This window comes from Bufo gargarizans, chromosome 3, assembly GCF_014858855.1.
Source record: "Bufo gargarizans isolate SCDJY-AF-19 chromosome 3, ASM1485885v1, whole genome shotgun sequence".
Taxonomy (NCBI): Eukaryota; Metazoa; Chordata; class Amphibia; order Anura; family Bufonidae; genus Bufo; species Bufo gargarizans.
The window spans coordinates 79,129,153-79,156,401 of record NC_058082.1 but is presented as its reverse complement, the minus strand read 5'-3'; the positions used below and the strand labels follow the sequence as shown (position 1 = coordinate 79,156,401).

At 43.8% G+C, this 27,249-nt stretch overlaps 1 protein-coding gene across 1 annotated transcript in view; it reads right to left on the bottom strand.

Annotated features, from left to right (window-relative positions):
* The window catches only part of KATNAL1 (katanin catalytic subunit A1 like 1), a 79,587-nt gene that overhangs the window by 17,993 nt on the left and 34,345 nt on the right, over positions 1-27,249 (bottom strand). Inside the window, exons 4-7 of the mRNA XM_044287252.1 lie at positions 20,644-20,771; positions 9,407-9,512; positions 5,624-5,782; positions 1,570-1,696 (exon numbers count right to left, since the gene is read on the bottom strand). Of these exons, the coding sequence (XP_044143187.1) occupies positions 1,570-1,696; positions 5,624-5,782; positions 9,407-9,512; positions 20,644-20,771 (520 nt within the window). The remainder of the gene's footprint in view (positions 1-1,569; positions 1,697-5,623; positions 5,783-9,406; positions 9,513-20,643; positions 20,772-27,249) is intronic.

The following is a 27,249-nucleotide window of genomic DNA, read 5'->3' as shown; positions in this document are numbered from 1 at the left end:
TCACCCTAATAGATCTCTATTAGGGTGAATAGGGCTTTACACTCTCCCTGCTGCCCTGTGCGTTGTTCACACAGCAGCAGGGAGCTGATTATGGCAGCCAGCCTCTCATGTGCCCCCCAGCCTCTCACTCTTATCAGCCCCCTCTGGTAACTCAAACCCCCCCTCCCTCCCCAGTATTCATCATTGGTGGCAGTGGCCGCAGTGGCCACAGGGTCCCCCCCCCCCCCCATCATTAGCGGCAGAGGGCAGTGCGCGCGCCCCCCCCCCCCCAGTATTGATCATTGGTGGCAGGGGGCCCCCTCCCCCCCCCACATCATTGGTGGCAGCAGCAGTTCTGATCGGAGTCCCAGCAGTGTAATGCTGGGGCTCCGATCGGTTACCATTGCAGCCAGGAGTCACGCTACTGAAGTCCTGGCTGCCATGATATGTCAGTGAGCAGCATTATACTCACGTGCGCCGTGGCCGCCGGGCGCTCCTTCTGTCTGTGCAGCTCACAGCCTGTGTGCTGCGATTGGCCAGCAGTGCAGCAAGGGACACGCCTCCTACAAAAAATCAGTCAGAGGGAGCGCAGACACCGGAGCCTATACCGGGCGAACGGAGCGGCGCCCAGGCATACTAGTAAGTGCAGGGGGACCCCTGGGCGCCGCTCTGCCCACTGATCTAGTTAGCTTTTAGTTTGTACAGTAGTGAAAGGTCCTCTTTAAGACTTATCTTTGTTTGTCATTATAAATTCTAATTCTAATCTATTTCATGTCCAATTTGAGGTATTTTTGTATATGTTTTTTTATACCAAACTTTCCCACTTTAACTGGGGCTGCACAGCATCCCAGGGATCATGTGACCAGTGACATGACCACTAGGACCAAAAACCCATTACTTTATACGCTGTGCTCACTGGGGGATGTGTATGTGAGAAGAGCAAAAACAGAAGTTTCTCTCCAGGGTCCCCGAAGATTCTGGCAGCGGGGAACCAGACAGACAGTCAGCTGTTGTGGGCTTTAGAGACCTGTATTGTCAAGGCAGTCATTAATCACAAAAACTTGTTCATAATAAACACTTTATTTAAAGGCTACGGACACCTTTGGGGACATTTTTTTGTTATTGTATTATATATTTTTGCTCAAAATGAGTAATTTTTTTTTCAATTGGTCTTTATTTAAAATATGGAGCCCTTTTTTCTGTACATAACGGAGATGCTCTAGTAGCAGCCGGTGGATTTTCTGTCTTTTCCGTCATCTGGGGAGCAGACGGACTCCTATCTCTGCTCTCTGACATTATAAACACTCATACTGATAAGAATGTGGCTTAAATAAGGGTTTATGACCTCTCAGTATTTTAGGTGTACATAGCCTTTAAATAATAATAATGACGATAGATTCCCTTTAAAGGGGTATTTCCACCTTATAAAGTGGTGGCATACCACTAGGATCCAATTTTCAGGACTCTCTTTAATCTTAATAATTAAGGGGGCCACAGCACTGGTGTAACGCTGCATCCCCTTCAGTTTGTCCTTGAACATCAGCACCCCAGTGTATAGATCTTATAGAAACTTGTTTAGATGCATCATACCATCCATTTGGATGAGCAGTTCTGACTTGACTCTTCGACTGGCTTCATGTTCATCTGACGTTCCTCTACGGCTGCAGATCGAGTCAATTTCATCAATAAAAATGGTGGTGGGAGCATAAAATCGTGCCTATGGTGAAGGAAATTACACAAAATAAAAATTATACAAGACTATATGAGGGTATAAACACATGTCTTTCCAATGGGGCTTATACAATGACAAGGCGCAATGTTAAAGGGCTTCTGTCACCCCTCAAAAGTCATTTTTTGTTTTTGGGCTACTTAAAATCCTTATACTGCGACTTTTCACTATATAGTGCTCTTACCCTTTTTCGTTCAGTAGTTTCTTTAAAAACATCACTTTTATAATATGTAAATTACCTCTCTACCAGCAAGTAGGGCGGTTACTTGCTGGTAGCAGCCGCATCCTGCTTTAAAAAAAACGCCCCCTCCTCCTGTTGATTGACAGGGCCAGCAAGCGCTCTCGTCCCCTGGCTGGCCCTGTCTGCGTTCTAAATCTCACTAAATCACACTTAGAGGAGGACGCTCACTCGGCCGCTCCTTCCTCAGTGCGCCTGCGCCAGGTGTAGATGTGACGTCATTGGCGCAGGCGCATTGAAGAAGGAGCGGCCGAGCGAGCGTCCTCCTCTCATGGCGCCTGCGCCGACTGAAGATAGGTACGCCGCAGGCGCGAGATTTAGAACACAGACAGGGCTAGCCAGGGGACGAGAGCGCTCACTGGCCCTGTCAATCAACAAGAGGAGGGGGCTTTTTTTTAAAGCTGGATTCGGCTGCTACCAGCAAGTAACCGTCCTACTTGCTGGTAGAGAGGTAATTTACATATTATAAAAGTGCAGTTTTTAAAGAAACTACTGAACGAAAAAGGGTAAGAGCACTATATAGTGAAGAATCGCAGTATAAGGATTTTAAGTAGCCCAAAAACGAAAAATGACTTTTGGGGGGTGACAGAAGTCCTTTATCAAGACTAGAAACTCAAACTCTGACTGATTGGTGGGGGTCAGATACCCGGAACCCCCCACTGATCAGCTTTTTGGGAAGTCAGCGGGGCTCCTGTGAGCGCCGCGGCCTTCCCTCTGCTTTTCCTAGGCCAGTGTCACGTGGCCTAGGAGCAGCTCCATTACATTCAAGTAAATGGGGCTGGGTGCAATACTAAGCACAGCCGCTATACAATGTCTGATAAGCTTGGTAAACTGCGCCGTCTCAGAACAGTGGATCGTGGGTGTCCCGGGTGTCGAACCTCCACCGATCAGATAATGATGACCTATCCAGAGGATAGGGGATAACCCCTTTAATAAGTCATAAGCCATCTATCACTTCTTCAGTGGATTCATCATTGAAGATAATTAGGAGGAACAAGAGCAGAAAAGGGCGCACAGCAAAGCAAGTTAGGCTTAACATCTGTAAGAATTATTACTATAGTCTATATTTAGTATAAAGTTTAGGATCACCACAACCTTGCAAATAATTATACTTTACTTATCTTGTAGATCAAATATCCAAGCATTCCCCGCACACTCAGTGTCTGTACAGAGCTTATTCTAGGGATTTACACTCTAGGCAGTGTAGTATCTATGCCAGGTACTCTCCCAGAAACTCTCCCCAAATGTAGAAGTCCAGTGGGAGGTCCTTCTTGGCAATTGCTGTTAATCTTTGAGTGAGGCCGCCCACTGGACTCCTTATCTCAGAATCAACATCAATCTGCTCAGTTCCTTCTGCTTGTAAGGCCTCTTTCACACTTGTGTTGTCCGGATCCGGCGTGTACTCCACTTGCCGGAATTACACGCCGGATCCGAAAAAACGCAAGTGTACTGAAAGCATTTGAAGACGGATCTGAAGCATTTGAAGACGTCACTCTGGAGCGCCCCGGGAGCCGCACGGACGGTAAGTATGCTGCTCCCCGCTACACTGTACCATGGCTGCAAGGACTTTAGCGTCCCGGCAGCCATGGTAACCACTCTAAAAAAGCTAAACGTCGGATCCGGCAATGCGCCGAGACGACGTTTAGCTTAAGGCCGGATCCGGATCAATGCCTTTCAATGGGCATTAATTCCGGATCCGGCCTTGCGGCAAGTCTTCAGGATTTTTGGCCGGAGCAAAAAGCGCAGCATGCTGCAGTATTTTCTCCGGCCAAAAAACGCTCCGTTCCGGAACTGAAGACATCCTGATGCATCCTGAACGGATTTCACTCCATTAAGAATGCATTAGGATAAAACTGATCAGGATTCTTCCGGCATAGAGCCCCGACGACGGAACTCTATGCCGGAAGACAAGAACGCAGGTGTGAAAGAGCCCTAACATGCAGTCTGATCAGATCAGGTTACACTTTCTGTGTGATTGTTTTGCTTTAAAGGGTGCATTCCTGCCAAATTTCAGAAATGCCATACACGGACATGAAGTGTCATGGGAAACACTAAAACCACTTCAGGGCTTACCTTATCCCACATGGTGAAACTCCCTGGTGTCCATTGGTCATAAATACATGTACTGTAAAGAAACCGTGATGTCCATAGCTTCCCAAGAAGACGCCAGCATCCTCTACTGCACAGGCAGTGAAAGCCTTTAGCAGAATTACAGATAGAGAAGATTATATTCCTGGCATCTGCTCATACGCTGAATGCCTTCAGTGCATGAACAGTAGAAGATGATACCCATGGGTACAGAGAGGAGCCTCACCATGCTGGCTAAGGCAAAACAGACGTTTTGAGGGTTTCTTACGCTATTACACATCACTGTCCAATGGTTCCAAGATTTAGGCCTCTTTCACACGAGCGTGTCCGGATGCGTTGCGGCAAACCCGCGCGAGTAGGTACCCAATTGGCAGTCAGTTTTGACTGCGATTGTGTTCCGTTGTTCAGTTTTTATCACGCGGGTGCAATGTGTTATGCACGCGCGTGATAAAAAACTGACTTTGGTACCCAGACCCGAACTTCTTCACAGAAGTTCAGGTTTGGGTTCAAGGTTGTGTAGATTGTATTATTTTCCCTTATAACATGGTTATAAGGGAAAATAATAGCATTCTGAATACAGAATGCTAAGTAAAATAGGGCTGGGGGGGGTTAAAAAAATAAATAAAATAATTTAACTCACCTTAATCCACTTGTTCGTGCAGCCAGCATCTCTTCTTTCTTCATCTGTGAGGAAAAGGACCTTTGATGACGTCACTACGCTCATCACATGGTACATCACATGATCCAGCACCATGGTGATGGATCATGTGATGGACCATGTGATGAACACAGTGACGTCAAACGTCCTATTCCTCAAAGAAGAAGACAGAAGAGATGCTGGCTGCGCGAACAAGTGGATTAAGGTAAGTTAAATTATTTTTTATTTATTTCTAACCCCTCCAGCCCCATTTTACTTAGCATTCTGTATTCAGAATGCTATTATTTTCCCTTATAACCATGTTATAAGGGAAAATAATAATGATCGGGTCTCCATCCCGATCGTCTCCTAGCAACAGTGCATGTAAATCGCACTGCATCCGCACTTGCTTGTGGATGCCTGCGATTTTCACGCAGCCCCATTCACTTATATGGGGCCTGCGTTGCGTGAAAAACCTCACAAAATAGAGCTTGCTGCGATTTTCACGCAACGCACAAGTGATGCGTGAAAATCACAGTTCATGTGCACAGCCCCATAGAAATGAATGGGTCCGGATTCAGTGCGGGTGCAATGCGTTCAATTCACGCATTGCACCCGAGCGGAAAACTCGCCTGTGTGAAAGGGGCCTTAGTGTTAAGTTTTCAAGCAAGCTTAATTCAGACAGGTTCTATATCTTCAGAATTCGTGAAAATAAATATCTCAAGGACTTATTTAAATGAACACTTCAGGCAAAACACTGTCATGCCTAAGGTACAACTTGGTGTAGGGGCGATACATGGCTCAGCTACAGTTCAGCCATTGAATTGGGTTTGATGGTCTGTTTCATCCCTAAGACTAATGACCTGAAAGGTTTGGGAAGAAATCTGATCATCTTATTTAGACATCACAGTTGCACTAACACAGTATGAAATAAACTACTAAAGAAACCTACCATTTCAAATAATAAGCGCACCAACTTTTCAGACTCTCCCCTGTATTTCGATGTTAAGGTTGACGAGGAAACATTGAAAAATGTTGTTCCACATTCTGTAGCCACAGCTTTAGCGAGCATGGTCTTACCAGTACCAGGTGGTCCAACCATTAAAACACCCTAAAGAAATAAAGAATAAAAACACATTACATTTTGCAGTACTTTTTCCTACAATAAATATTACGGGTACGTTGTATTTGGTCATTTTTAGGTCACTTTTCATTCAGATTACTTCTAAGAGAAACATAAGCATGCAGTGGGCAGGTTTGGGGTGGCCCCAACGCTACACTTTGTCCCCCGGACACCGTCCAGGTGTCACCACGTGTTGCTGCTCTCCAGAAACAATGGTAAGGCGTGGTGCACCCCAATGGCAAATAAGTCCAGAGAGTCAGGGTCTGCAGTTAACCAGGGTGCTTCTTTACTGGAGGAATTCAGATGCAAAATAATACAGGTGAGGCATAGGGCTGGTTTCTCCAGTCTCCTCCCTGGCAGAAGAAGGGTTTGATGCTGAGGAAGGGCCTGAGCTAGCTGTTCCTCTCTCTCTCTCTCTCAGAAGACTGGTACCCTGGTCAAAGAATGGAGGTCCACGGTCTGTAGCTTAGTAGTCTGGGTGGCTCCTTGGTCACAGGGCTAGTGACCCCATAGTCTGTGGCTCAGCATCTCCATCTCAGAGTCTTCTTTTGGTCATTCATGGAGACTGGCATGAGTCTCCTCTCCAAGCACTGGTCCCTAACTGCAGAACACTAGGGGCTCTGACTGCTCTCCTTATATACAGTTTCTAGCTAGACTGGAACCTTCTAGTGGGAAGGGTGAAGTGGAGAAGCTCAGCACAAACAGATACATTGTAACACTTTCCATCTCTCATAGACTTACATTAGAGCTTCAATGATACTCAATGGCATTGGCACAGCAGTTTTTCCAGACATAATAACAGAGCTAAACCAGACATCCAAAAGGTCAATCTATCTGGTTTTGGTGGTAAACAAGTCTGACTTTTTCACTCCAAAACATGCTTCTTTAAACCCTATGGTAGCTGTGGAAAATTGCCAGCTTCTTATGCAAATTCTCAATAGTCTCTCAGTATGCATTAACCCTTTCCACAGAGCCTTGCAAATACAGTGCAAATAAACAGGATATACAGGTGAAACTGAATATCGTGCAAAAGTGCATTTATTTCAGTAATGCAAATTAAAAGGAATTGCATAAATGTAGCTTAAAATGAGACTTTTGTGAAAAGGTTCAATATTCTAGCCTCAAAGTGTCACACTCTAGTCAGATAATTGATCCATACCCCCTCAGCAAAGGGGACCTCAAAACTGTTACCTTGGAGTTTCATAAGCTGTAAGCCATAATCATCCAAATTATAACAAATAAAGGCTTGAAATATCTCGTTTTGCATGTAATGAGTCTCTCATGTGTTAGTTTTACCTTTTAAAGGGAACCTGTCACCATGATTTTGTGCATAGAGCTGCTAGATGGCCGCTAGCACATCTGCAATACCCAGTCCCCATAGCTCTCTGCGCTTTTATTGTGTTAAAAAAAACAGTTTTGATCGATATGCAAATTACCTGATGTGAGTCCTGTAGCCAGAGATGAGTCAAGCGGAAAGGAGCCCAGCACCGCTAGCGCATGCGTAGTTCGTTCCCTGTGCTGATGCCAGCACAGGGAATGAACATGATGCCGACACTGCGCATGCGCTAGCTCGCTCATCGCAAGATTTCGGCGCTCCAGCTCTGTGACGTCAGCCAGCAAGGAGGAGATTCGGAGGACGCGGGGCGGTGCTGGCTGTTTTTTAACACAATAAAAGCGCAGAGAGCTATGGGGACTGGGTACTGCAGATGTGCTAGTGGCCATCTAGCAGCCCATGTCCCCAGCTCTATGCGCAAAATCCTGGTGAAAGGTTTCCTTTAAGTTGCATTACTGAAATAAATGAACTTTGCACAATATTCATATTTTTTGAGTTTCACCTGTATATCGCAACATATATATATAAAATGCAGTTACACAGTATTATTAAACAGTACAAGTTAAATCTTTCAGGTGAAACATAGTAGAAATAGGCAAATGTCCACAAATGTCCAGACTTTACAGTACCCCTGCTCCAGGGCACTAAATACACTGTCAGCTGATTTATGAAATCTGTACAAAAAAAACAACAACCTAGAGATGAGTGAGCTAAGGGATCAGAGGAGGCAGACAGTCCGATACCACAAGATCTCTGTATCCCAGGACCCAGGTAATGATTTGGGAAGTCTGAGGATTCATCTCCAGATGAGAAAAAAATTCTACAATTATATAATTAAAGGAGTTGTTCAAGATAATCAAAAACTCTGGCAGCAGCAGTAACTATCACAAAATAACTGTAAGGTCATACTTAAAGTCTTCTCCCCTTCCACCACTGCAATCCTGTCCCGCAGTGCTGACATCATATTACTGGCTGCAACAGTGACCTTCTATGCACATAGGTTACCATACAGCCAATCACTGGCCTCAGCAGTATACGGGACATCACTGCTGAGGACAATGACTGGCTGCAGCGGTGATATGATGTGAATGGGATGTCGAAAATCACAGAAATAAGATAATAATGCACTTAGTAAAGTAGATGCAAGCATTATATATGGACAAAGTCCTCACTCTGATATGATAAAATCTGTGCCCGCCTACCCAGCGCCAAGGTGGTCTTGGGTCAGGCGGGTCCTACGCTAAACCTACCTAGGCCATTGGGCTTCTATGTTCACCTAATCAAGGCGCTCTATTGGATAGGAAGGGCAAAAGTGCAGATGAATGCTACTCCCAAGATAAATAGGTGCGCATTAACACTTGAAGGTGCCACTCCCTCAAGCAACTACATAGACAAAAAAAAAAAAACACACACACAGAAAAAAACTAAGATAAAAACATCCTGCACAGTATGATCTATAAATTTGCCGATGTCCCTGGCCATATTATTGAAGAAAATCACAGAAATAAGATAATAATGCACTTAGTAAAGTAGATGCAAGCACTATATATGGACAAAGTCCTCACTCTGATATGATAAAATATGAGACACTTAGCCAATATATTTTGATCAAAACACATCTGTGCCACCTACCAAGCGCCAAGGTGGTCAGGCGGGTCCTACGCTAAACCTACCTAGGCCATTGGGCATCTATGTTCAGTCTGCGCTCCTATTTTATCTTGGGAGTAGCATTCCTCTGCACTTTTGCCCTTCCTATCCAATAGAGCGCCTTGATTAGGTGGTACATAGAGGCCCAATGGCCTAGGTAGGTTTAGCGTAGGATCCGCCTGACCTGAGACCACTTTGGCGCTTGGTAGGCGGGCAGAGATGTGTTTTGATCAAAATATATTGGCTAAGTGTCTCAGATTGTATCATATCAGAGTGAGGACTTTGTCCATATATAATGTTTGCATCTACTTTACTAAGTGCATTATTATCTTGTTTCTGTGATTTTCTTCAATAATATGGCCAGTGACAGCCGCACATTTATAGATCATACTGTGAAGGATGTTTTTATCTTAGTTTTTTCTGTGTTTTTTGTTTTTGTTTGTGTATGGGATGACACTGCTGTAGCCAGGAAAACAAACACCAGCCTGGAGGAACAAAGCACTACACTGGAAGCAGCAGGAGCGAAAAGAGGGTGCGCATGACCTTTTTTTTGTTATTTTATGACATTTACTGCCACTGTAGTTTGTATTTATCTTGGACAACCCATTTATTGTCTTATTTCTTTTTCTTACTTTCCATGGTCTTCTGATCCCCTTGAAAAAATCTGGCATCCACATAGGAAGGACTACAGCTTCTCGTAATAATTTCTTTGCCTCTTCCAGATCAGCAATGTCTTCCCTAATGAGGGACAAGTAATAAGAGAATAAGCGGGACGTTGTTGAAATAATGAGAACGGACATTGAAACATGAAGAGGTAATAGAAGGAGAAAGAGAAAAAGTGTCAAAATGCCCTTTCTTTAAGACAACCCTTGATCCTCGAGAGCCACTCAAGAATGCACAGTTTTTAAGTTAAAAGAAATTAAAAGAAAAACTTTGCACAATATGTTTTTTCACTTATGTTCTTAAAAATACAACAAAAAGGAAGAAAACAAGGTTCCATGGAATGACGAAGCCACGTACAGGTTAATATACACACCTTAGAATATAAAGAGCAACAATCATTTAAGGGAATGTGACAAGAGAAAACAGTTTCGCCCTATAAGACACCCCCCCCCCCCCCTTCCCCAAAGTGGGGGGAAAATGTCAGTGCATCTTATGGGGAAAATACTAATGAACGCTTCCATTATGATCCTCGGCTGCTCGCTATGCTGTTACTGCGCACAGAGTGAGGACGTCAGCGTGCTGCGACCTCACGCTGTGAGCTTTGGGTCACAGCACAGAATGCGGCAGGCTGGACTAGAAGAGTGTGGATATGAGCAGCATCTCTAAATTATAGGTGTGTCTTATAGGCAGGTGTTTCTTATAGGGTGAAAACTATGGTGCCTATTACAGACATAAATATATATACTGTGTATGTATATATACACACACACACACGTGTCCCTCCATTGACAGATGTTGATGTAAGTGCAGCATGGATAGGAATAGCAGAACTGGGAGCGACAGAGACCCAGCAGCAGTGACCAAATAAGTATGGTCACCACCGTGGGTCAGCCACTCTGGGAGGTGAGGTCTATGTTAGCATTGGAAAACCCCTTAAATAGAGAGGTGACTGGAACTGTTTCTTCCATGGGTTGGAGGTCTGATGTGGAACCAGCATCTAGCAGACATTTATGGCCTATTCTGTGGATATATCCCTTTAAACCTATTAAAATTAAATACAGGATTTAAGAAATATCAGGGCCACTACATGTCCTACATTTACTTCACTTTTCACAATTATTAGGAATGAACCATTTGTTCACAATAATTGGCCACTCGTGTGAGCTACATGCAGCAATTATCCCAACTATGATCATTCATCCTTGTACAGATTCATTGTTTGTCGGCAGAACATATCTGTTCACACAAGGAGATTGGGTACCAACAAATGATTATTTTATTAGCGTATACACAAAGGATAAGCCTTCTCATTCAAAGAGTTTTCTTTATTTTCATGACTATGAAAATTGTAGATTCACACTGAAGGCATCAAAAGCATGAATTAACACATGTGGAATTATATACATAACAAAAAAGTGTGAAACAACTGAAAATATGACATATTCTAGGTTCTTCAAAAGTAGCCACCTTTTGCTTTGATTACTGCTTTGCACACTCTTGGCATTCTCTTGATGAGCTTCAAGAGGTAGTCACCTGAAATGGTTTTCACTTCACAGGTGTGCCCTGTCAGGTTTAATAAGTGGGATTTCTTGCCTTATAAATGGGGTTGGGACCATCAGTTGCGTTGTGGAGAAGTCAGGTGGATACACAGCTGATAGTCCTACTGAATAGACTGTTAGAATTTGTATTATGGCAAGAGAAAAGCAGCTAAGTAAAGAAAAACGAGTGGCCATCATTACTTTAAGAAATGAAGGTCAGTCAGTCCGAAAAATTGGGAAAACTTTGAAAGTGTCCCCAAGTGCAGTCATAAAAACCATCAGGCGCTACAAAGAAACTGGCTCACATGCGGACTGCCCCAGGAAAGGAAGACAAAGAGTCACCTCTGCTGCGGAGGATAAGTTCATCCGAGTCACCAGCCTCAGAAATCGCAGGTTAACAGCAGCTCAGATTAGAGACCAGGTCAATGCCACACAGAGTTCTAGCAGCAGAAACATCTCTAGAACAACTGTTAAGAGGAGACTGTGTGAATCAGGCCTTCATGGTAGAATATCTGCTAGGAAACCACTGCTAAGGACAGGCAACAAGCAGAAGAGACTTGTTTGGGCTAAAGAACACAAGGAATGGACATTAGACCAGTGGAAATCTGTGCTTTGGTCTGATGAGTCCAAATTTGAGATCTTTGGTTCCAACCACCGTGTCTTTGTGCGACGCAGAAAAGGTGAACGGATAGACTCTACTTGCCTGGTTCCCACCGTGAAGCCTGGAGGAGGAGGTGTGATGGTGTGGGGGTGCTTTGCTGGTGACACTGTTGGGGATTTATTCAAAATTTAAGGCATACTGTACCAGCATGGCTACCACAGCATCTTGCAGCGGCATGCTATTCCATCCGGCTTGCGTTTAGTTGGACCATCATTTATTTTTTAACAGGACAATGACCCCAAACACACCTCTAGGCTGTGTAAGGGCTATTTGACCATGAAGGAGAGTGATGGGGTGCTGCGCCAGATGATTGGCCTCCACAGTCACCGGACCTGAACCCAATCGAGATGGTTTGGGGTGAGCTGGACCGCAGAGTGAAGGCAAAAGGGCCAACAAGTGCTAAGCATCTCTGGGAACTCCTTCAAGACTGTTGGAAGACCATTTCAGGTGACTACCTCTTGAAGCTCATCAAGAGAATGCCAAGAGTGTGCAAAGCAGTAATCAAAGCAAAAGGTGGCTACTTTGAAGAACCTAGAATATGACATATTTTCAGTTGCTTCACACTTTTTTGTTATATATATATATAATTCCACATGTGTTAATTCATAGTTTTGATGCCTTCAGTGTGAATCTACAATTTTCGTAGTCATGAAAATAAAGATAACTCTTTGAATGAGAAGGTGTGTCCAAACTTTTGGTCTGTACTGTACTATATATATATATGTCCATAAATATTGGGACATCGACAAATTCTACGATTTTTGGCTCTATACACCACCACAATGGATTTGAAATTAAACGAACTAGATGTGCTTAAACTGCAGACTATGAGCTTTAATTTGAGGGTATTTACATCCAAATCAGGTGACCGATGTAGGAATTACAACAGTTTGCATATGTGCCTCCCAAAAGTAATGGGACAATTGGCTTCTCAGCTGTTCAATGGCCAGGTGTGTGTTATTCCCTCATTATCCCAATTACAATGAGCAGATAAAAGGTCCAGAGTTTATTCCAAATGCAAATAGCACACTTGAAATCTGTTGCTGTCAACTCTCAAGATGAGATCCAAAGAGCTGTCACTATCAGTGAAGCATGCCATCATTAGGTTGAAAAAACAAAACAAACCCATCAGAGAGATAGCAAAAATATTAGGCGTGGCCAAAAGAACTGTTTGGAACATTCTTAAATAGAAGGAACGCACCAGTGAGCTCAGCAACACCATAAGACCCGGAAGACCACAGAAAACAACTGTGGTGGATGACCAAAGAATTCTTTCCCTGGTCAAGAAAACACCCTTCACAACAGTTGGCCAGATCAAGAACACTATCCAGGAGGTAGGTGTATGTGTCTCAAAGTCAACAATCAAGAGAAGACTTCACCAGAGTGAATACAGAGGGTTCACCACAAGATGTAAACCATTGGTGAGCCTCAAAAACAGAAAGGCCAGATTAGAGTTTGCCAAACGACATCTAAAAAAGCCTTCACGGTTCTGGAACAATGGACAAATGAGACCAAGATAATCTTGTACCAGAGTAATGGGAAGAGAAGAGTATGGAGAAGGAAAGGAACTGCTCATGATCCTAAGCATACCACCTCATCAGTGAAGCATGGTGGTGGTAGTAGTGTCATGGCGTGGGCATGTATGGCTGCCAATGGAACTGGTTCTCTTGTATTTATTGATAATGTGACTGCTGACAAAAGCAGCAGGATGAATTCTGAAGTGTTTCGGGCAATATTATCTGCTCATATTCAGCCAAATGCTTCAGAACTCATTGGACGGCGCTTCACAGTGCAGATGGACAATGACCCAAAGCATACTGCAAAAGCAACCACAGAGTTTTTAAGGGAAAGAATTGGAATGTTATGCAATGGCCAAGTCAATCATCTGACCTGAATCCGATTGAACATGCATTTCACTAGCTGAAGACAAAACTGAAGGGAAAATGCCCCAAGAACAAGCAGGAACTGAAGACAGTTGCAGTAGAGGCCTGGCAGAGCATCACCAGGGATGAAACCCAGCGTCTGGTGATGTCTATGCGTTCCAGACTTTAGGCTGTAATTGACTGCAAAGGATTTGCAACCAAGTATTAAAAAGAGAAAGTTAGATTTAGGATTATTAATCTGTCCCATTACTTTTGGTCCCTTAACAAGTGGAGGCACATATGCAAACTGTTGTAATTCCTACACCATTCTCCTGATTTGGATGTAAATGCCCTCAAATTAAAGCTGACAGTCTGCAGTTAAAGCTCATCATTTCAAATCCATTGTGGTGGTGAATAGAGCCAAAAATGTTAGAATTGTGTCGATGTCCCAATATTTATGGCCCTGACTGTATATATACAAAATGAGGCAAGTAAGGAGCCCAAGGGGCTGTTACCAACATTTCAGGAGCCCAGCCACGTCCACTGTGAAGGAGCCCATCACCGCCTGCATCCTCTGAATCTCCTCCTTGCTCTCCTGATGTCACATAGTTAAAGCGCCATAATCTCGCGCATGCCAGCTAGCGCATGCGCAGTTCGTTCCCTGAGGCTAATGACAGCACAGGGAAGGAACACCATGCTGGCACTCACATGCGGCATACTTGCGCATGCGCAGGATTACAGTGCTTCGGAGGATGTGGGGGGTCCTGGGCTCTTTCACAGTGGGCATGGCTGGGCTCCTGAAATGTTGGTAACAGCCCCTTGGGTTCATTACTTACCTCATTTCATATATATAAAATCGTTTTTTTTACTGAATAAAAGCACTCACAGCTATGGAAAATGTATATTGTGGACATGTTAGTGCCGATCTAGCAGCACACGTCCACAGCTCTATAGGCTCAAACTAGCTGACAGAATCCCTTTAAGTATGTAAAGTGAGAGCTAGAGATGAGCTTCTGTCCACCCACAGAAAGGAAAGAAAGTCTTCCAAATAAACAGACAAGGGAGTTTGAAATGTGTGGGTTAACAAACCCATTTAAGTAAATAATCAGAACAGGATTTCTATCTATCTTTCTCCGATTTGTGGCTCTAATGTAGGCGCCAAAGCTGATATTTGAAGTTTTGTTTGCCAATTGTCATGTTATCTTTCATTAAGAATACCAAGAAATTCCCTTATGAACAAACAAAAGCATTTTAGCCCTAAATTCTGCTTTATTCTAAATACCATATTACATTTCAAGAGACTAAAATATAAATTCCCGGCTAGGTGGAGGATTCTGCGGGCTTAAGTGCAGCTCTGCTTTGTTTAGACGTTAATCACTTAAGCCAGTAACAATTTCCAAAAGTATATTTCTAAAGAGCGTGGATTTTCCTGCATCAGTGCATTCAGCGCGCAACATAACCGCTTTACAGGAAGCCGCAATTCATGCTGCTAAATTTCTTTATTTCACTTTGGGCAGATATAATAAAATGTCAGGGCCACTTTTCTCATGCTGAAATATAAACCCAAAGGAAAAAATAAGCATGGCTGACTACCAATAACCAGCTTAGTAAGGAAGATGGGCAAAGAAGAGGAAGGTGAGCTTATGGGGTCATAAAAATTAAATAAATAAAAAAATCAGCATATAAGGAAGAAAATGGAAACATATCTCAGTTAAAGGGTTCTCCGGGAATTGATATTGATGACCTATACTTGGGATGGGTCATCAATATCTGATCAGTGGGGGTCCGACTCCCGTGAATCCCGCCGATCAGCTGTTGGTAGAGGCTGCTGCACTCCATGAGAGCTTGCGCCTCTTCCTAGGGCAATGATGTCAATGTGCAACAGTAACATGGCCTAGGCGCAGCTTAGTCACATTCAAGTCAATGGGGCTGAGCTACAATACCAAGTACAGCCACTATACAATGTATGGCGCTGTGCTCACTGGAGCCCTGGGTCGGGGACCATCGCGAAGCGATACTGATGACCGTTTTAAAGCAGCACAATTTACCTATATTATTAGCTTATATATACATATAAGCTAATATATATATATATCACATGTTAAAATCCAGAGGAAAAAAACTGTCTGATTTGAGGGCTGCACTTATACAAGCAGACAAACAACGCGAGCTTGTGAGCGCTCGTGTGTTTGATTTCAAGTGTGTGTTTGTATTAAGTGTGTGACTTTTGATTACGTGACTTCAGATTTAGGGACTTTAGCAGCGGACTACAGTAAGTTAGATTTTTATCACTCCACTATATTGTATTTTTTCTCTTTTCTTGCGTAATCCCCATTAGTATGTGTTCCATTATTGACAGCGCAGTCCAGTGAACATCTTGTCTAATGTATGCAGTCCTGGAACAGCCGTTTCAGGGTGCATATCTTTGTTCAAAATGTGAGCAAGTTGCCTGTTTGCAATCGCACATCGTGTATCTAACCAGGCGAAATTCAACACTGAGAAGTGTTGACAATTTGGAAAAGAGTTTGCTGCTCACTGAGCAAGCACTCTATGGGGTAGATGTGGGGGAGGGTGGTAGCGAGGAGGCTGAGGAAAGTGAGGTAGCTGGATAACAGTTAAAAAGCGGGGTAGAGGGAAGAGTGCCATGGAGGCTAGCCCTGATCTGACACACCCCAACAAGTTTGCAAGGTTGGCAGATGAGGGGGAAGTCAGTTCAGGGAGCGCACTGCTGCAGCCGGACACTTCCTCTGCCAGTCAGGGGAATCAGCTCCAGTAAGCAGGGGACCAGTAGAGCAGGGAAGGCCAGACAGGTGCTGGTAGTGGGAGACTCAATTATTAGGGTACAAATAGGGCAATCTGTCACAAAGACCAGGCTCGTCGAACGGTGTGTTGTCTTCCTGGCGGTCGAGTTCGACACATCGCGGATCAGGTTGACAGATTACTGGGAGGGGCTGGAGAAGATCCACGAGTCATGGTCCATATCAAAACCAATGACAAAGTTAGAGGCAGGTGGAGCAACCTTACTTAAAAATGATATTATGGATTTAGGTCACAACCTTAGGGCAAGGACCTCAAAGGTAGTGTTTTCCAAAATACTACCTGTACCATGAGCCACATAAGAAAGGCAGCGGGAGATTAGGGAGGTTAACAAGTGGCTCAAGAACTAGTGTAGGAAGGAGGGGTTTGGGTTCCTGGAGAACTGGGACGACTTCTCTATCGGCTACAGGCTCCATCGTAGGGATGGGCTGCACCTCAATGGGGAAGGGGCAGCTGTGTTGGGGGGAAAAGATGGCTAGAAGGTTGGAGGAGGGTTTAAACTAGGGACTGGGGGGAGGGAAATTACATTATAGGATGGGAAGATAGTGCAGATAGAGACCGGAGGCAAGGTAGTGGGACTGGGGGAGGAATGGAAGGAGGGACTAGAACAGTTCAGAAGGAAAGGTTAGGGGGAAAAATATACATAAACCTCTTAAATGTATGTATACTAATGCCAGAAGCCTGACTAATAAAACTGGGGAACTGGAATTAGTGATGTGTGAGGAGGACTATGACATAGCGGGAATAACTGAGACATGGCTGGATGATAGTTATGACTGGGCGGTTAACGTACAGGGTTACTGTCTGTTTAAAAAGGATTGCCAAAACCAGAGAGGGGGAGAAGGGGTCTGCCTTTATGTAAGGTCCTGTCTAAAGCCCACAGTCAGAGAAGATATAAGTGAGGGACATGAACATGTGGAGTCACTGTGGGTAGAAATACATGGGGGCAAAAACAATAATAAAATACTAATAGGAGTTTATTATAAACCACCTAATATACCACAGAAAATCTACTACTAAACGAGATGGACGAGGAGGCAGATCATAATGAGGTGGTTATTATGGGGGGACTTCAACTACCCAGATATAGACTGGGGAACTGAAACTATACATCTCATAAAGGAAACAGGTTCTTGGCAATAACCAAAGACAATTACCTTTCCCAACTGGTCCAAAGTATTTAAATTACTAAATTACTAAAACAGGAGGGTGGCACGGAAGCACTGAAAAACTTTAAGGAAAAAAATAGAATATGTAAAAAACAAATAAAAGCAGCCAAACTAGAGACCGAGAGATTAATTGCCAAAGAGAGCAAAACTAACCCTAAAATGTTCTTCAATTATATAAATTGTAAAAAGTATAAATCTGAAGGTGTTGTCCCTTTACAGAGTAATGAGGGGGGAGTTGCATAGAGTGATGAGGAGAAAGCAAAGCTATTCAATTTTTTCCCCCCACTGTATTCACTAAAAAAAATAAACTGTCAGATGAAATGCAGAATGTAAAAGTAAATTCCCTATTAAAAGTGCCCCACTCTGACCCAGGAAGAAGTACAGCGGCGTCTCAAAAAGATTCAAATAGACAAAATCGCCAGGACCAGATGGCATACACACCATTATCCTAAAAAAATAAGAAATGTCATAGCCAGACCCTTATTTCTGATATTTAAAGGGAACCTGTCACCAGGATTTTGTGCATAGAGCTGAGGACATAGGTTGCTAGATGGCCGCCAGCACAACCGCATTACCCAGTCCCCATAGCTCTGTGTGCTTTTATTGTGTAAAAAAAAAACGATTTGATACATATGCAAATTAACCTGAGATGTGTCCTGTACATGAGATGAGTCAGGGACAGGACTCATCTCAAGTTAATTTGCATATGTATCAAATCTGTTTTTGTACACAATAAAAGCACACAGAGCTATGGGGACTGGGTATTGCAGATGTGCTAGTGGTCATCTAGCAACTCATGTCGTCGGCTCTATACACAAAATCCCAGTGACAGGTTCCCTTTAAGGACTCTATACTGACAGGGAGTGTTCCACAGGATTGGCGCATAGCAAATGTGGTGCCAATATTCAAAAAGGGTCCAAAAACAGAGGGTTATTAACGGTACACACTCAGATGGCGTCACTGTCACTAGACTAGTGGGGTACCTCAGGGGTCAGTATTGGGCCCTATTCTCCTCAATATATTTATTAATGATCTTGTAGAAGGCTAACACAATAAAATATACATTTTTGCAGATGACACTAAACTGTGTAAAGTAATTGTCACTGAAGAGGACAGTATACTACTACAGATGGATCTGGATAGATTGGAGGCTTGGGCAGATAAGTGCAGATGAAGTTTAACACTGAAAAATGTAAGGTTATGCACATGGGAAGAAATAATAAAAGTCACCCGTACATACTAAATGGTAAAACACTGGGTAACACTGACATGGAAAAGGATCCAGGAATTTTAGTGAACAGCAAACTAAGCTGTAGAAACCAGTGTCGGGCAGCTGCTGCCAAGGCCAATAAGATAACGGGTTGCATCAAAAGGGGCATAGATGCCCGTGATGAGAACATAGTCCTACCACTTTACAAATCACTAGTCAGACCACACATGGAGTACTGTGTACAGTTCTGGGCTCCTGTGAACAAGGCAGACATAGCAGAGCTGGATAGGGTTCAGAGGAGGGCATCTAAAGTAATAACTGGAATGGGGGGACTACAGTACAGTGAAAGATTATCAACATTAGGGTTATTCACTTTAGAAAAAAGACGACTGAGGGGAGATCTAATAACTAGGTATAAATATATCAGGGGTCAGTACAGAGATCTCTCTCATCATCTATTTATTCCCAGGACTGTGACGAGGGGACATCCTCTGTGTCTGGAGGAAAGGAGGCTTGTACACAAACATAGAAGAGGATTCTTTACGGTAAGAGCAGTGAGACTATGGAACTGTCTGCCTGAGGAGGTGGTTATGGTGAATTCACTTCAAGAGGGGCCTGGATGTATTTCTGGAGGGTAATAATATTACAGGTTATAAGTACTAGAGAGGGGTCGTTGATCCAGGGAGTTATCGGATTGCCTGATTGGAGTCGGGAAGGAATTTCTTTCCCCTTAAGTGGGGAAAATTGGCTTCTACCTCACAGTTTTTTTTTGCCTTCCTCTGGATCAACTTGCAGGATAACAGGATGAACTGGATGGACAAATGTCTTTTTTCGGCCTTATAAACTATGTTACTAATGTAAGGAGAAAGACATTGAGATTGTTGCTAAAGTGGTTGTGATGAAAAAAGTATTTTACAGCAGGTAATTTCTACCAACTCTGGAGCTGAGCTCAGGGATAAATAATTAGAATTGGAGCCTGCAGAAGGATAGACCGATAAAGAAACCATATACAGGTCACACAATTGCCACATACAGTGTTCTTCATGTACATATAAAACAGCTAAACTTCAAAGCTCAGAGTTGTTGAATGATAATAAATTATATAAGGGACACCCAATAGTCAGATGATACTATTTTTACTATTCTATACAGGATTTCTATTGTGATCAGATGGTGAGGATGTGGAATGACCACCCCGGTCAAATGTATTAGAACAGAGTACCATTTCGATTTGCTTGTATGGCAACATGAGACATGGTCGAGTAAAAAAGAAAGTTTCCCAAAATAAATCCCACTTTATTACCCACAGATAATAACCTTAACCAACCAGTGGTACTGTTGTCTGGAGCCCAGCTGAAAGGGTATACAGGCATCACATTATTCTCTTCACTGTGAAATCAGTGGGTCACTGTGCTTCAGAAGTTTTCCTTAATTGTCCACCGAATGTATGGAGGTTGATGGAAATAATGAGATCTTCTTGGGACCTGACCCTTTGCTCCTATGGGGCCCAGATATATCTGATGGGGGCAATGGTTCAAGAGCTGATAACAGGTGCATAGGGTACGGCTACTGGGAGCCTGCCAATCAGCTTAACTCTGCATAAAAATACGCTGTCACAGTGACTTAAACGCCACGTGACAGCACTGATCTACCATTCAAGCCGCTGTGTTTGCGGAGGCTTAAGACTGGTCGCAGCAGTCACGCAACCAAGTTTCTTCCTGGTCCTCCAGGAACTAGAAGTGTCCAGGAATGGAGCAGCAGACAGGTGAGTGGGGTTTTTTATGTTGTGGAGAAAAAAGGGAGGAACCCAGGGGTTGTCATCCCCAAGGTCAGACAATCCCTTTAAGTAAATGTGAGCAAAGATGGACTTATTAAGTAAAAAAAATACCCGGCAACATCAAGATTCTTGCACATCAAATTCACTGCAATATTACTTATTCTGTACATACCAATGGACATTGGGATTCCTAGAGATGATGTCACGCTCTAACGCTTCAACGAGATCTTTGTCATATCCAGCACCATCAAACTTCTTCAGCTCGTTTTCCCCACCCACATCTTGCTGATTTTTTCGCCCCTAAAAAACAGGTAGAATTATATTGTGTCTTGGGAACCAACAATCAAAAAGCCATTCATGAGGGTGACATATCCATACTATGTTACTGAAAGTACACTACCTACCAATACACGAAGAAAAACCACAAACTGCAAAAATAGATCTCAGTATTTACTGCCTCAAAAAACAGGAGCATTTGAACAATACACCACAAAACTGTGAAAAAAAACGCAATAAAACAAGAGGACATTACATTGTTAAAAGAAAATGACTAAATGACAAAAAATTGCTATAATTTAATAGTTCAGAGTGATTTTGGTACAAACATTGCTTTGGCCTAGGACCGATAAGTGCCTTTAAATGAGCAAAAAAAAAAAAAAAGCTTATTTTCAAAAAATGTCTGTCTTTTCCACAACTTTATGCCCCTCTATAGAGATACTTGTAACACTGGTTATGAATAAAATAGCACAAAGGGTATAATAAATTAAAGGGGTTATTCTGGAAAAGATAATGATGACTTATCCTCAGGATAGGTAATCATTATCACATGGTTGGGGGTCCAAATCCTGACACCTCCACCGATCATCTATGACAGGGAGACACTGGTCACCGGAGCTCTGTTGTGGTGCAGGTTCGCAGCATTTTTGAAGGACAGTGCCGTACATCATATAGTGGCAGTGCTTGGTACTACAACTAGGTCATGTGACCGATGTACAGCGTTAAACTGAGCTATGAAAGCAACATCCCAAATCCGTCCAATGGCACTGGGTGTGGGGGCTACAAAAACTGCACTAAACAGGCTTCTGTCACAGGGTCGCCGCCAGTAGACATTAATTTACATGGGTCGAACGGGAAGGGGTTAATTAAAATATAAGCAGTTATTCCTCATCATGCCTATGATATATCCTCTGTGTGCAGCTGTTGGAGAATCCTCTGCCGGATCTCAACCCCGGAAAACAACAACGTAAGTGAGAAAACCGCTTTAGGTGAAATGGGCGTGTCTTCATGGGAAAGGGAGAGGACCTAAGATGCATCATTTTATGCCAAAATTGACCCACAATTCTGGAATTAAAGGTGTTATCCGACCCCTGAAATGGCCCCAATATGCCGGGGCCGCTTACACACAGTGTTCTTACCTTGCTCCCCGGCACCCGCGTTGCTTCTGACACCCGTCGCTGCATCTCCCTGTCGCGCAGATGAAAACATCCGTCGTCGGGGGGGAAAGGTGGCAGCCAATGGCTGGCGGTGACAGGGACGAGCCTCCCTAGTGTCACCTGCAATGCAAGGGAGGCTTGTCCCTGTCACGGCTTGCTATTAGATGCCCCCCCCCCCCCTCCAAACAAACCCACCAGCCCATGCCACCCTCCCCGATGCCGGATGTTTTCATCCGTGCAACGGAAAAATGCAGCGGGTGTCAAAAGCAAAGCGGGTGTCGGGGGGCGAGCAGGGGCGTAGCTATAGGGGGTGCAGAGGTAGCAGTCGCTACCGGGCCCAGGAGCCTGAGGGGGCCCAAAGACCCTTGTGCCACATAAGAAGATACCAGTAATATAGAAAGACACCAGTATAGAAAGTGCATGCTGGTCAAGTTATAGCTCTGGCTGGAGGGAAGGGGTTAGGTCAAGAATTTGGCATGGGGGGTGCTGGGGGGGCCTACGGTTTCAATTTTTTGCCGCGGGCAGCATGAAGGCTATGTGCTTCCCTAGCCACAAAACACTGAGGGAAGGGGGGGCCCAAGCTGAACCCTTGGACCAGGGCCCATAAGCCTTCAGCTACGCCCCTGGGGGCGAGGTAAGTGCCTTGTGTGTTAGGGGCCCGGGCATTTCAGGAGTTGGATAACCCTTTAATTTCTGTTTCAAAGTAAGCCAAAGAATAGTTGGTATGGAATCAGAGAAAAGTGTCTGTCTCTGCACCACATGTGCCCTCCCTGTGATAAGTCTGCTGCAGGTCTAGACGGCCGGTCTACACTCACACCGTCTATAGGATTAGTACATCTAGGCCACTGCTGTGAACTGTGCAGGTTCAATGAAAAAGATGAAATGAAACACTGCAGAAAAGCCAGCAATCTGAAGTGTTCTGTCCTCCTGGGAACGTTCTATAGATATAAATGACTTTCTCTGGGATCTACAGAATACTTGTGGCCACATTACTTCTTGCTGCATAATGAATACATGCTATTCATTAAGAGTCTGCCAGCAATAGAATGGGCTCCTTCCATTAAATACGTTATTAATGTACAGAGTCACAGCCAGCAAAAACAAAAACGATTAAGTGGCAATGCAATAAACCAGCTCAGCGCTCGGTTAAGTTATTGACATTCATCCACTCGGCCCACCTAACACCTGGACACTGCGAATGTGCCGCCCTGTACTGCACGCTCCATTAACCATGTCTAGGAGCAGTGTTACAGCTGGCCACATGCCCACAGACATCATGCTCAATATTCCAGCATATCCCAAGGAGTTCTATACAATGTCATTTGCCTTTATTTCATTTCCAATAATGTCCTTCACTGTGACTTTGGACATGTTACGCTAACTAGCAGTATGGTTTGTTTCATCCCAGCTTGGTTGTACCCATATATTTAGTACCCTATCATTATGGGCATCTGTGTCATGAGATCCCCAGAACATGCCCCTTGTGTAGACAGAACGTCAGAACTGTAGAACAATAAATTCTTAGCTCTAATACGCCTCACCTCCCCAACAAACTACACCCTCCTCCGCCCACAAATGCATAGAGTTCTGCTTAAAATACCACTTCTGCCCCATTTAAGGCAGAGGAGTATAGTAATGTAATAGGTGATATCATGCAATAATAAGCTGCAGAGATATAAAGCTTTGCCTGATGCATACTGCCTGTCTATACTATCTGTGTTTGCTGTGTGCAGAATCTCCAGTGTATCCTATGAGACACAGCTTCACACTGCTCTCCACTGCCTCCTTCTGGTCAGACTTCACTGGGAGAAACTTACAAACAAGCAAGGGGGCACAGGCTGAACTTGCAAAACATAGGAATACACTGAGACTCTGAAGTGACTTAAAGGGGTATTCCAGAACGGAAAAGAAACGATGTCTCATGGCCATCTAATGGTTAAAAATAAATAAACATTGCCAATCCCCCACTGATGCTGTTCCAACCTGGTCCACTTTTTGCTACACAGCAGGAAATGGCTAGAAATGCAGTTCAGCTACGCAGCTATGACCCACCACAGCCTATGCGTGACTGGGCGGTATTCCCAGCTGCTCTCCAGCCCATCTAATCGAGTTATCTATGAAGTACAAAGGAAAGGGTAATATTCAAATCCATATCTGTCATAACCCTTCAAAAACCCAGTTACGTATTTATGGCCTCAGGTTTTTGGCCTCAGGAAACCCCAGAATTGAATATTGGTTCAAATTATTAACATTTCATAATTATGTTTTGTATGATTAGATTGGTAAAAATATGGTGAGCAACTTGTCGGTTATATTGCAGGGCACCTCCTTCCGTGATCACTGCATAAGGAGTTCTCCTTCCCGCTGCGGTTCCTCTGTATTTGCAGATATAAGCCGAGTATACTCTAATGTCAAGTGCCTTTTTTACACTTTATTTTCTGAAAAGCAGATGGAGACGCTGCATTCAGTCGGACTGCACGGCGAGAAAAGAAACAGCGGCGCCCTCAACTGTCCAATTCTAAGAAATACCACAAAGTAAATTCCAGCGACAGTGCATCGTGTGCAGCTTATTTTTACAAATAAATTCATTTTGTTGACTTGTATATATATATTTTTTTTTTTACAGGATTTTTATAGAGATATGTATTAAGACTGCTATTACCTTCTCAATGAGAAGTGCGCTGGAGAAAGACGTGCCACATTTATTAAAAGGTGTTGGGTTCCTAAACTTGGTGGTTTTGTGTGGCAGTAAATCAAATCCTCACCTGCTATAAATTGGTGCAGATTTGCACTATAAATTATTTGACAGGCACCAGGAAACCCCGCCCTCCTGATAAGCTCCACCCACTTTTATGAAGTCTAAAACTTAAAAAGGACCTTTCACCACTCCTGACATGTCTGTTTTAATTCTGGAGCATCTATTCTTATGTCTCTATGTTGTGTCATTCCTTTATTATTTCTACTAGAAGTTATGAATGAATGTTTTGTTAGCAGTCTGCAGTAAGGGTACAGAGGGGTGGTAACCTTTTGGGGGGGGTGGTGTACCTGCACAGTCTGACAATGGCAGCACTGATTGGATAGAGTGAGACTGTGCAGGTACACACCCCCAACCGGTTACCACCCCTCTGTACCCTTACTGCAGACTGCTAGCAATTCATTCATAACTTCTAATAGAAATAATAAAGGAATAGAGCCATAAGAATAGATGCTCCAGAAATGTTATTACATGGGGAATGTATGAAGCTATTAAAACAGGCATGTCGGGAGCGGTGAAAGGTCCTCTTTAAAATCTGGCTTGTGCCAAAACCTGTAAATTGTTTTGTTTCAGAAAATTGGTGCAAGTTGCATAATAAATTCCCCCTATGTGTCAGACTCACCATCTTCATGGTGATTCTGTATTGCTCTTAACTCGCTAGCTGGTGTGCCAGAGTTAGAGAGCCATAAAAAGAAATTCTGGCAATAACGGGGTTGCCAGACCGATTGTCTTGGTCTTAAAATGTGCCGGAGGGGGTCAGGACTTCAAGTCCCTTTCTCTAATCCTTGCTCTGGGAGTCCCTAGGAGATACTGGTGTCACGATCAGTGTGGGGGGGGGAACTCCACACTGAACACAGGAGGGAAGGGAAACAGTAACTGGGCCTTAAAACTAGGAAAGAAACAGGTTACCTCCTAGACAACCCTAATCCGGGCCCTAACCATCTATCACGATGAATAGACCCTGAAGGTAGGAATATTCATATGCATGATACCTAGGACTTTATATCCATATTAGGCCCTGGAAAAGGTTGGGACCAGAGACGACCCATTCCTCCCCAGATAGATGAATGGAAGTCTCTGTCTCAGGCCCAGATACAAACAACAGGGAATATAACAAACACAAACAAACGTGACACTTAAAGGGGTTATCCGCGTTAATAAAAAAAAAAAACACTTAAAATCCATCGGGATATACATAAAATTTGGTTAAGCTAGATTTCATCAAGTTAAAACCCATATTTACACCTTTTCATGGTTCTGTTATTGCTGTGTTTACATGCTGAGGGGGCGTATAACAACAAAGCCTGAGCTCTGCCTCATGAATATTTCTGGGCGTGAACAACCTGACCTTTCCTTCACCCTGCTCTGCACTTTGCAAAAAATAAATAAAAAAATACAGTTAGTTCCAATAAGTTCCATCGTCAAATAAGTTCCATCGTCGGATCTGCCTGCCGGATCGACGATCAGTGTGACAACTGACAACTAGGTGCGGATCAGTCTAGAAATGCATTGCAATAACGGATCCGTCTATCCGCTTGTCATGCGAATGGACGGATCCCTCTGTCAGTCTTTTTCACAGTATTCCCGGTTTGTGCATGCGCAGACCGGAAGGACGGATTTCCGTCGTCGCCTGCTGGATCCGCCGATCAGTGTGACAACTGACAGCATTTGTAGACGGATCCAGGTGCGGATCCGTCTGAAAATGAATTGCAATAACGGATCCGTCCAGCGGCACGGGCAAATAGCGTCAGGGCGGATCCGACAGGGTGAACAGCCTGTCGGATACGTCCTGCCCCTAGTGTGAAAATATCATTAGCATTATCTGTATCTAAGCAATATCTATATTATTTAAATATATATTCAATATGGATATTGCTTAGATAAATACATATATTGGTGGCAGATAAGGATTTTATATAGCTGAATAATGATGATGATGATGATGATGATAATAATGATGGCCAATTATTTATTTATATTTCCCAGGGGGTGTTCAATGTGTACTAGTGGGGTGGGTGGGGGGGGGGGGGCAGGGCTGTAATGACGATCCCCAGATGCAGAGGGGAACGTTTACAAACTGCCACCTCTAGCCCCAGTGAATGCAGGAGGGAGAAACATACCCTGCTGCCGGAGAAGATATCGCATGAGCGATCGCATACCAAAGCCGAGGCAGTGTTAGAAGAGCTGGAGAGGGGCGGGCACCAGAGGCTCTGATGTTTCGTTTACAGAGCCTGGCCACTCCCTCAAGCAGGGAGAAGGCTGTAAACGAGACGTCATCACCAGAGCAGGCTTGCTTACGTCGGGGGTCACATGACCCAGAACTGAACTGGCCAAATAGTGAAAGATAGGTTATGAAAGCGATTTTTTAAAACTTTCTCTGGACTACAATAAGAGCAATTAGAATAAATGTATTTAAAGTCGGATAACCCCTTTAACTTTTGTAGAGACGGAAGAGCAGGAACACCAGAGACGACCTCTCACCAGCTCAGCCAAACCCAAATGAAGCTATCTACTGCATAGTCAGAAGGGAGGGGTCAGACTATAAAGGGCAGAAGTGATGACCACTGAGCAACAGCTGAGAAAAGGGAAG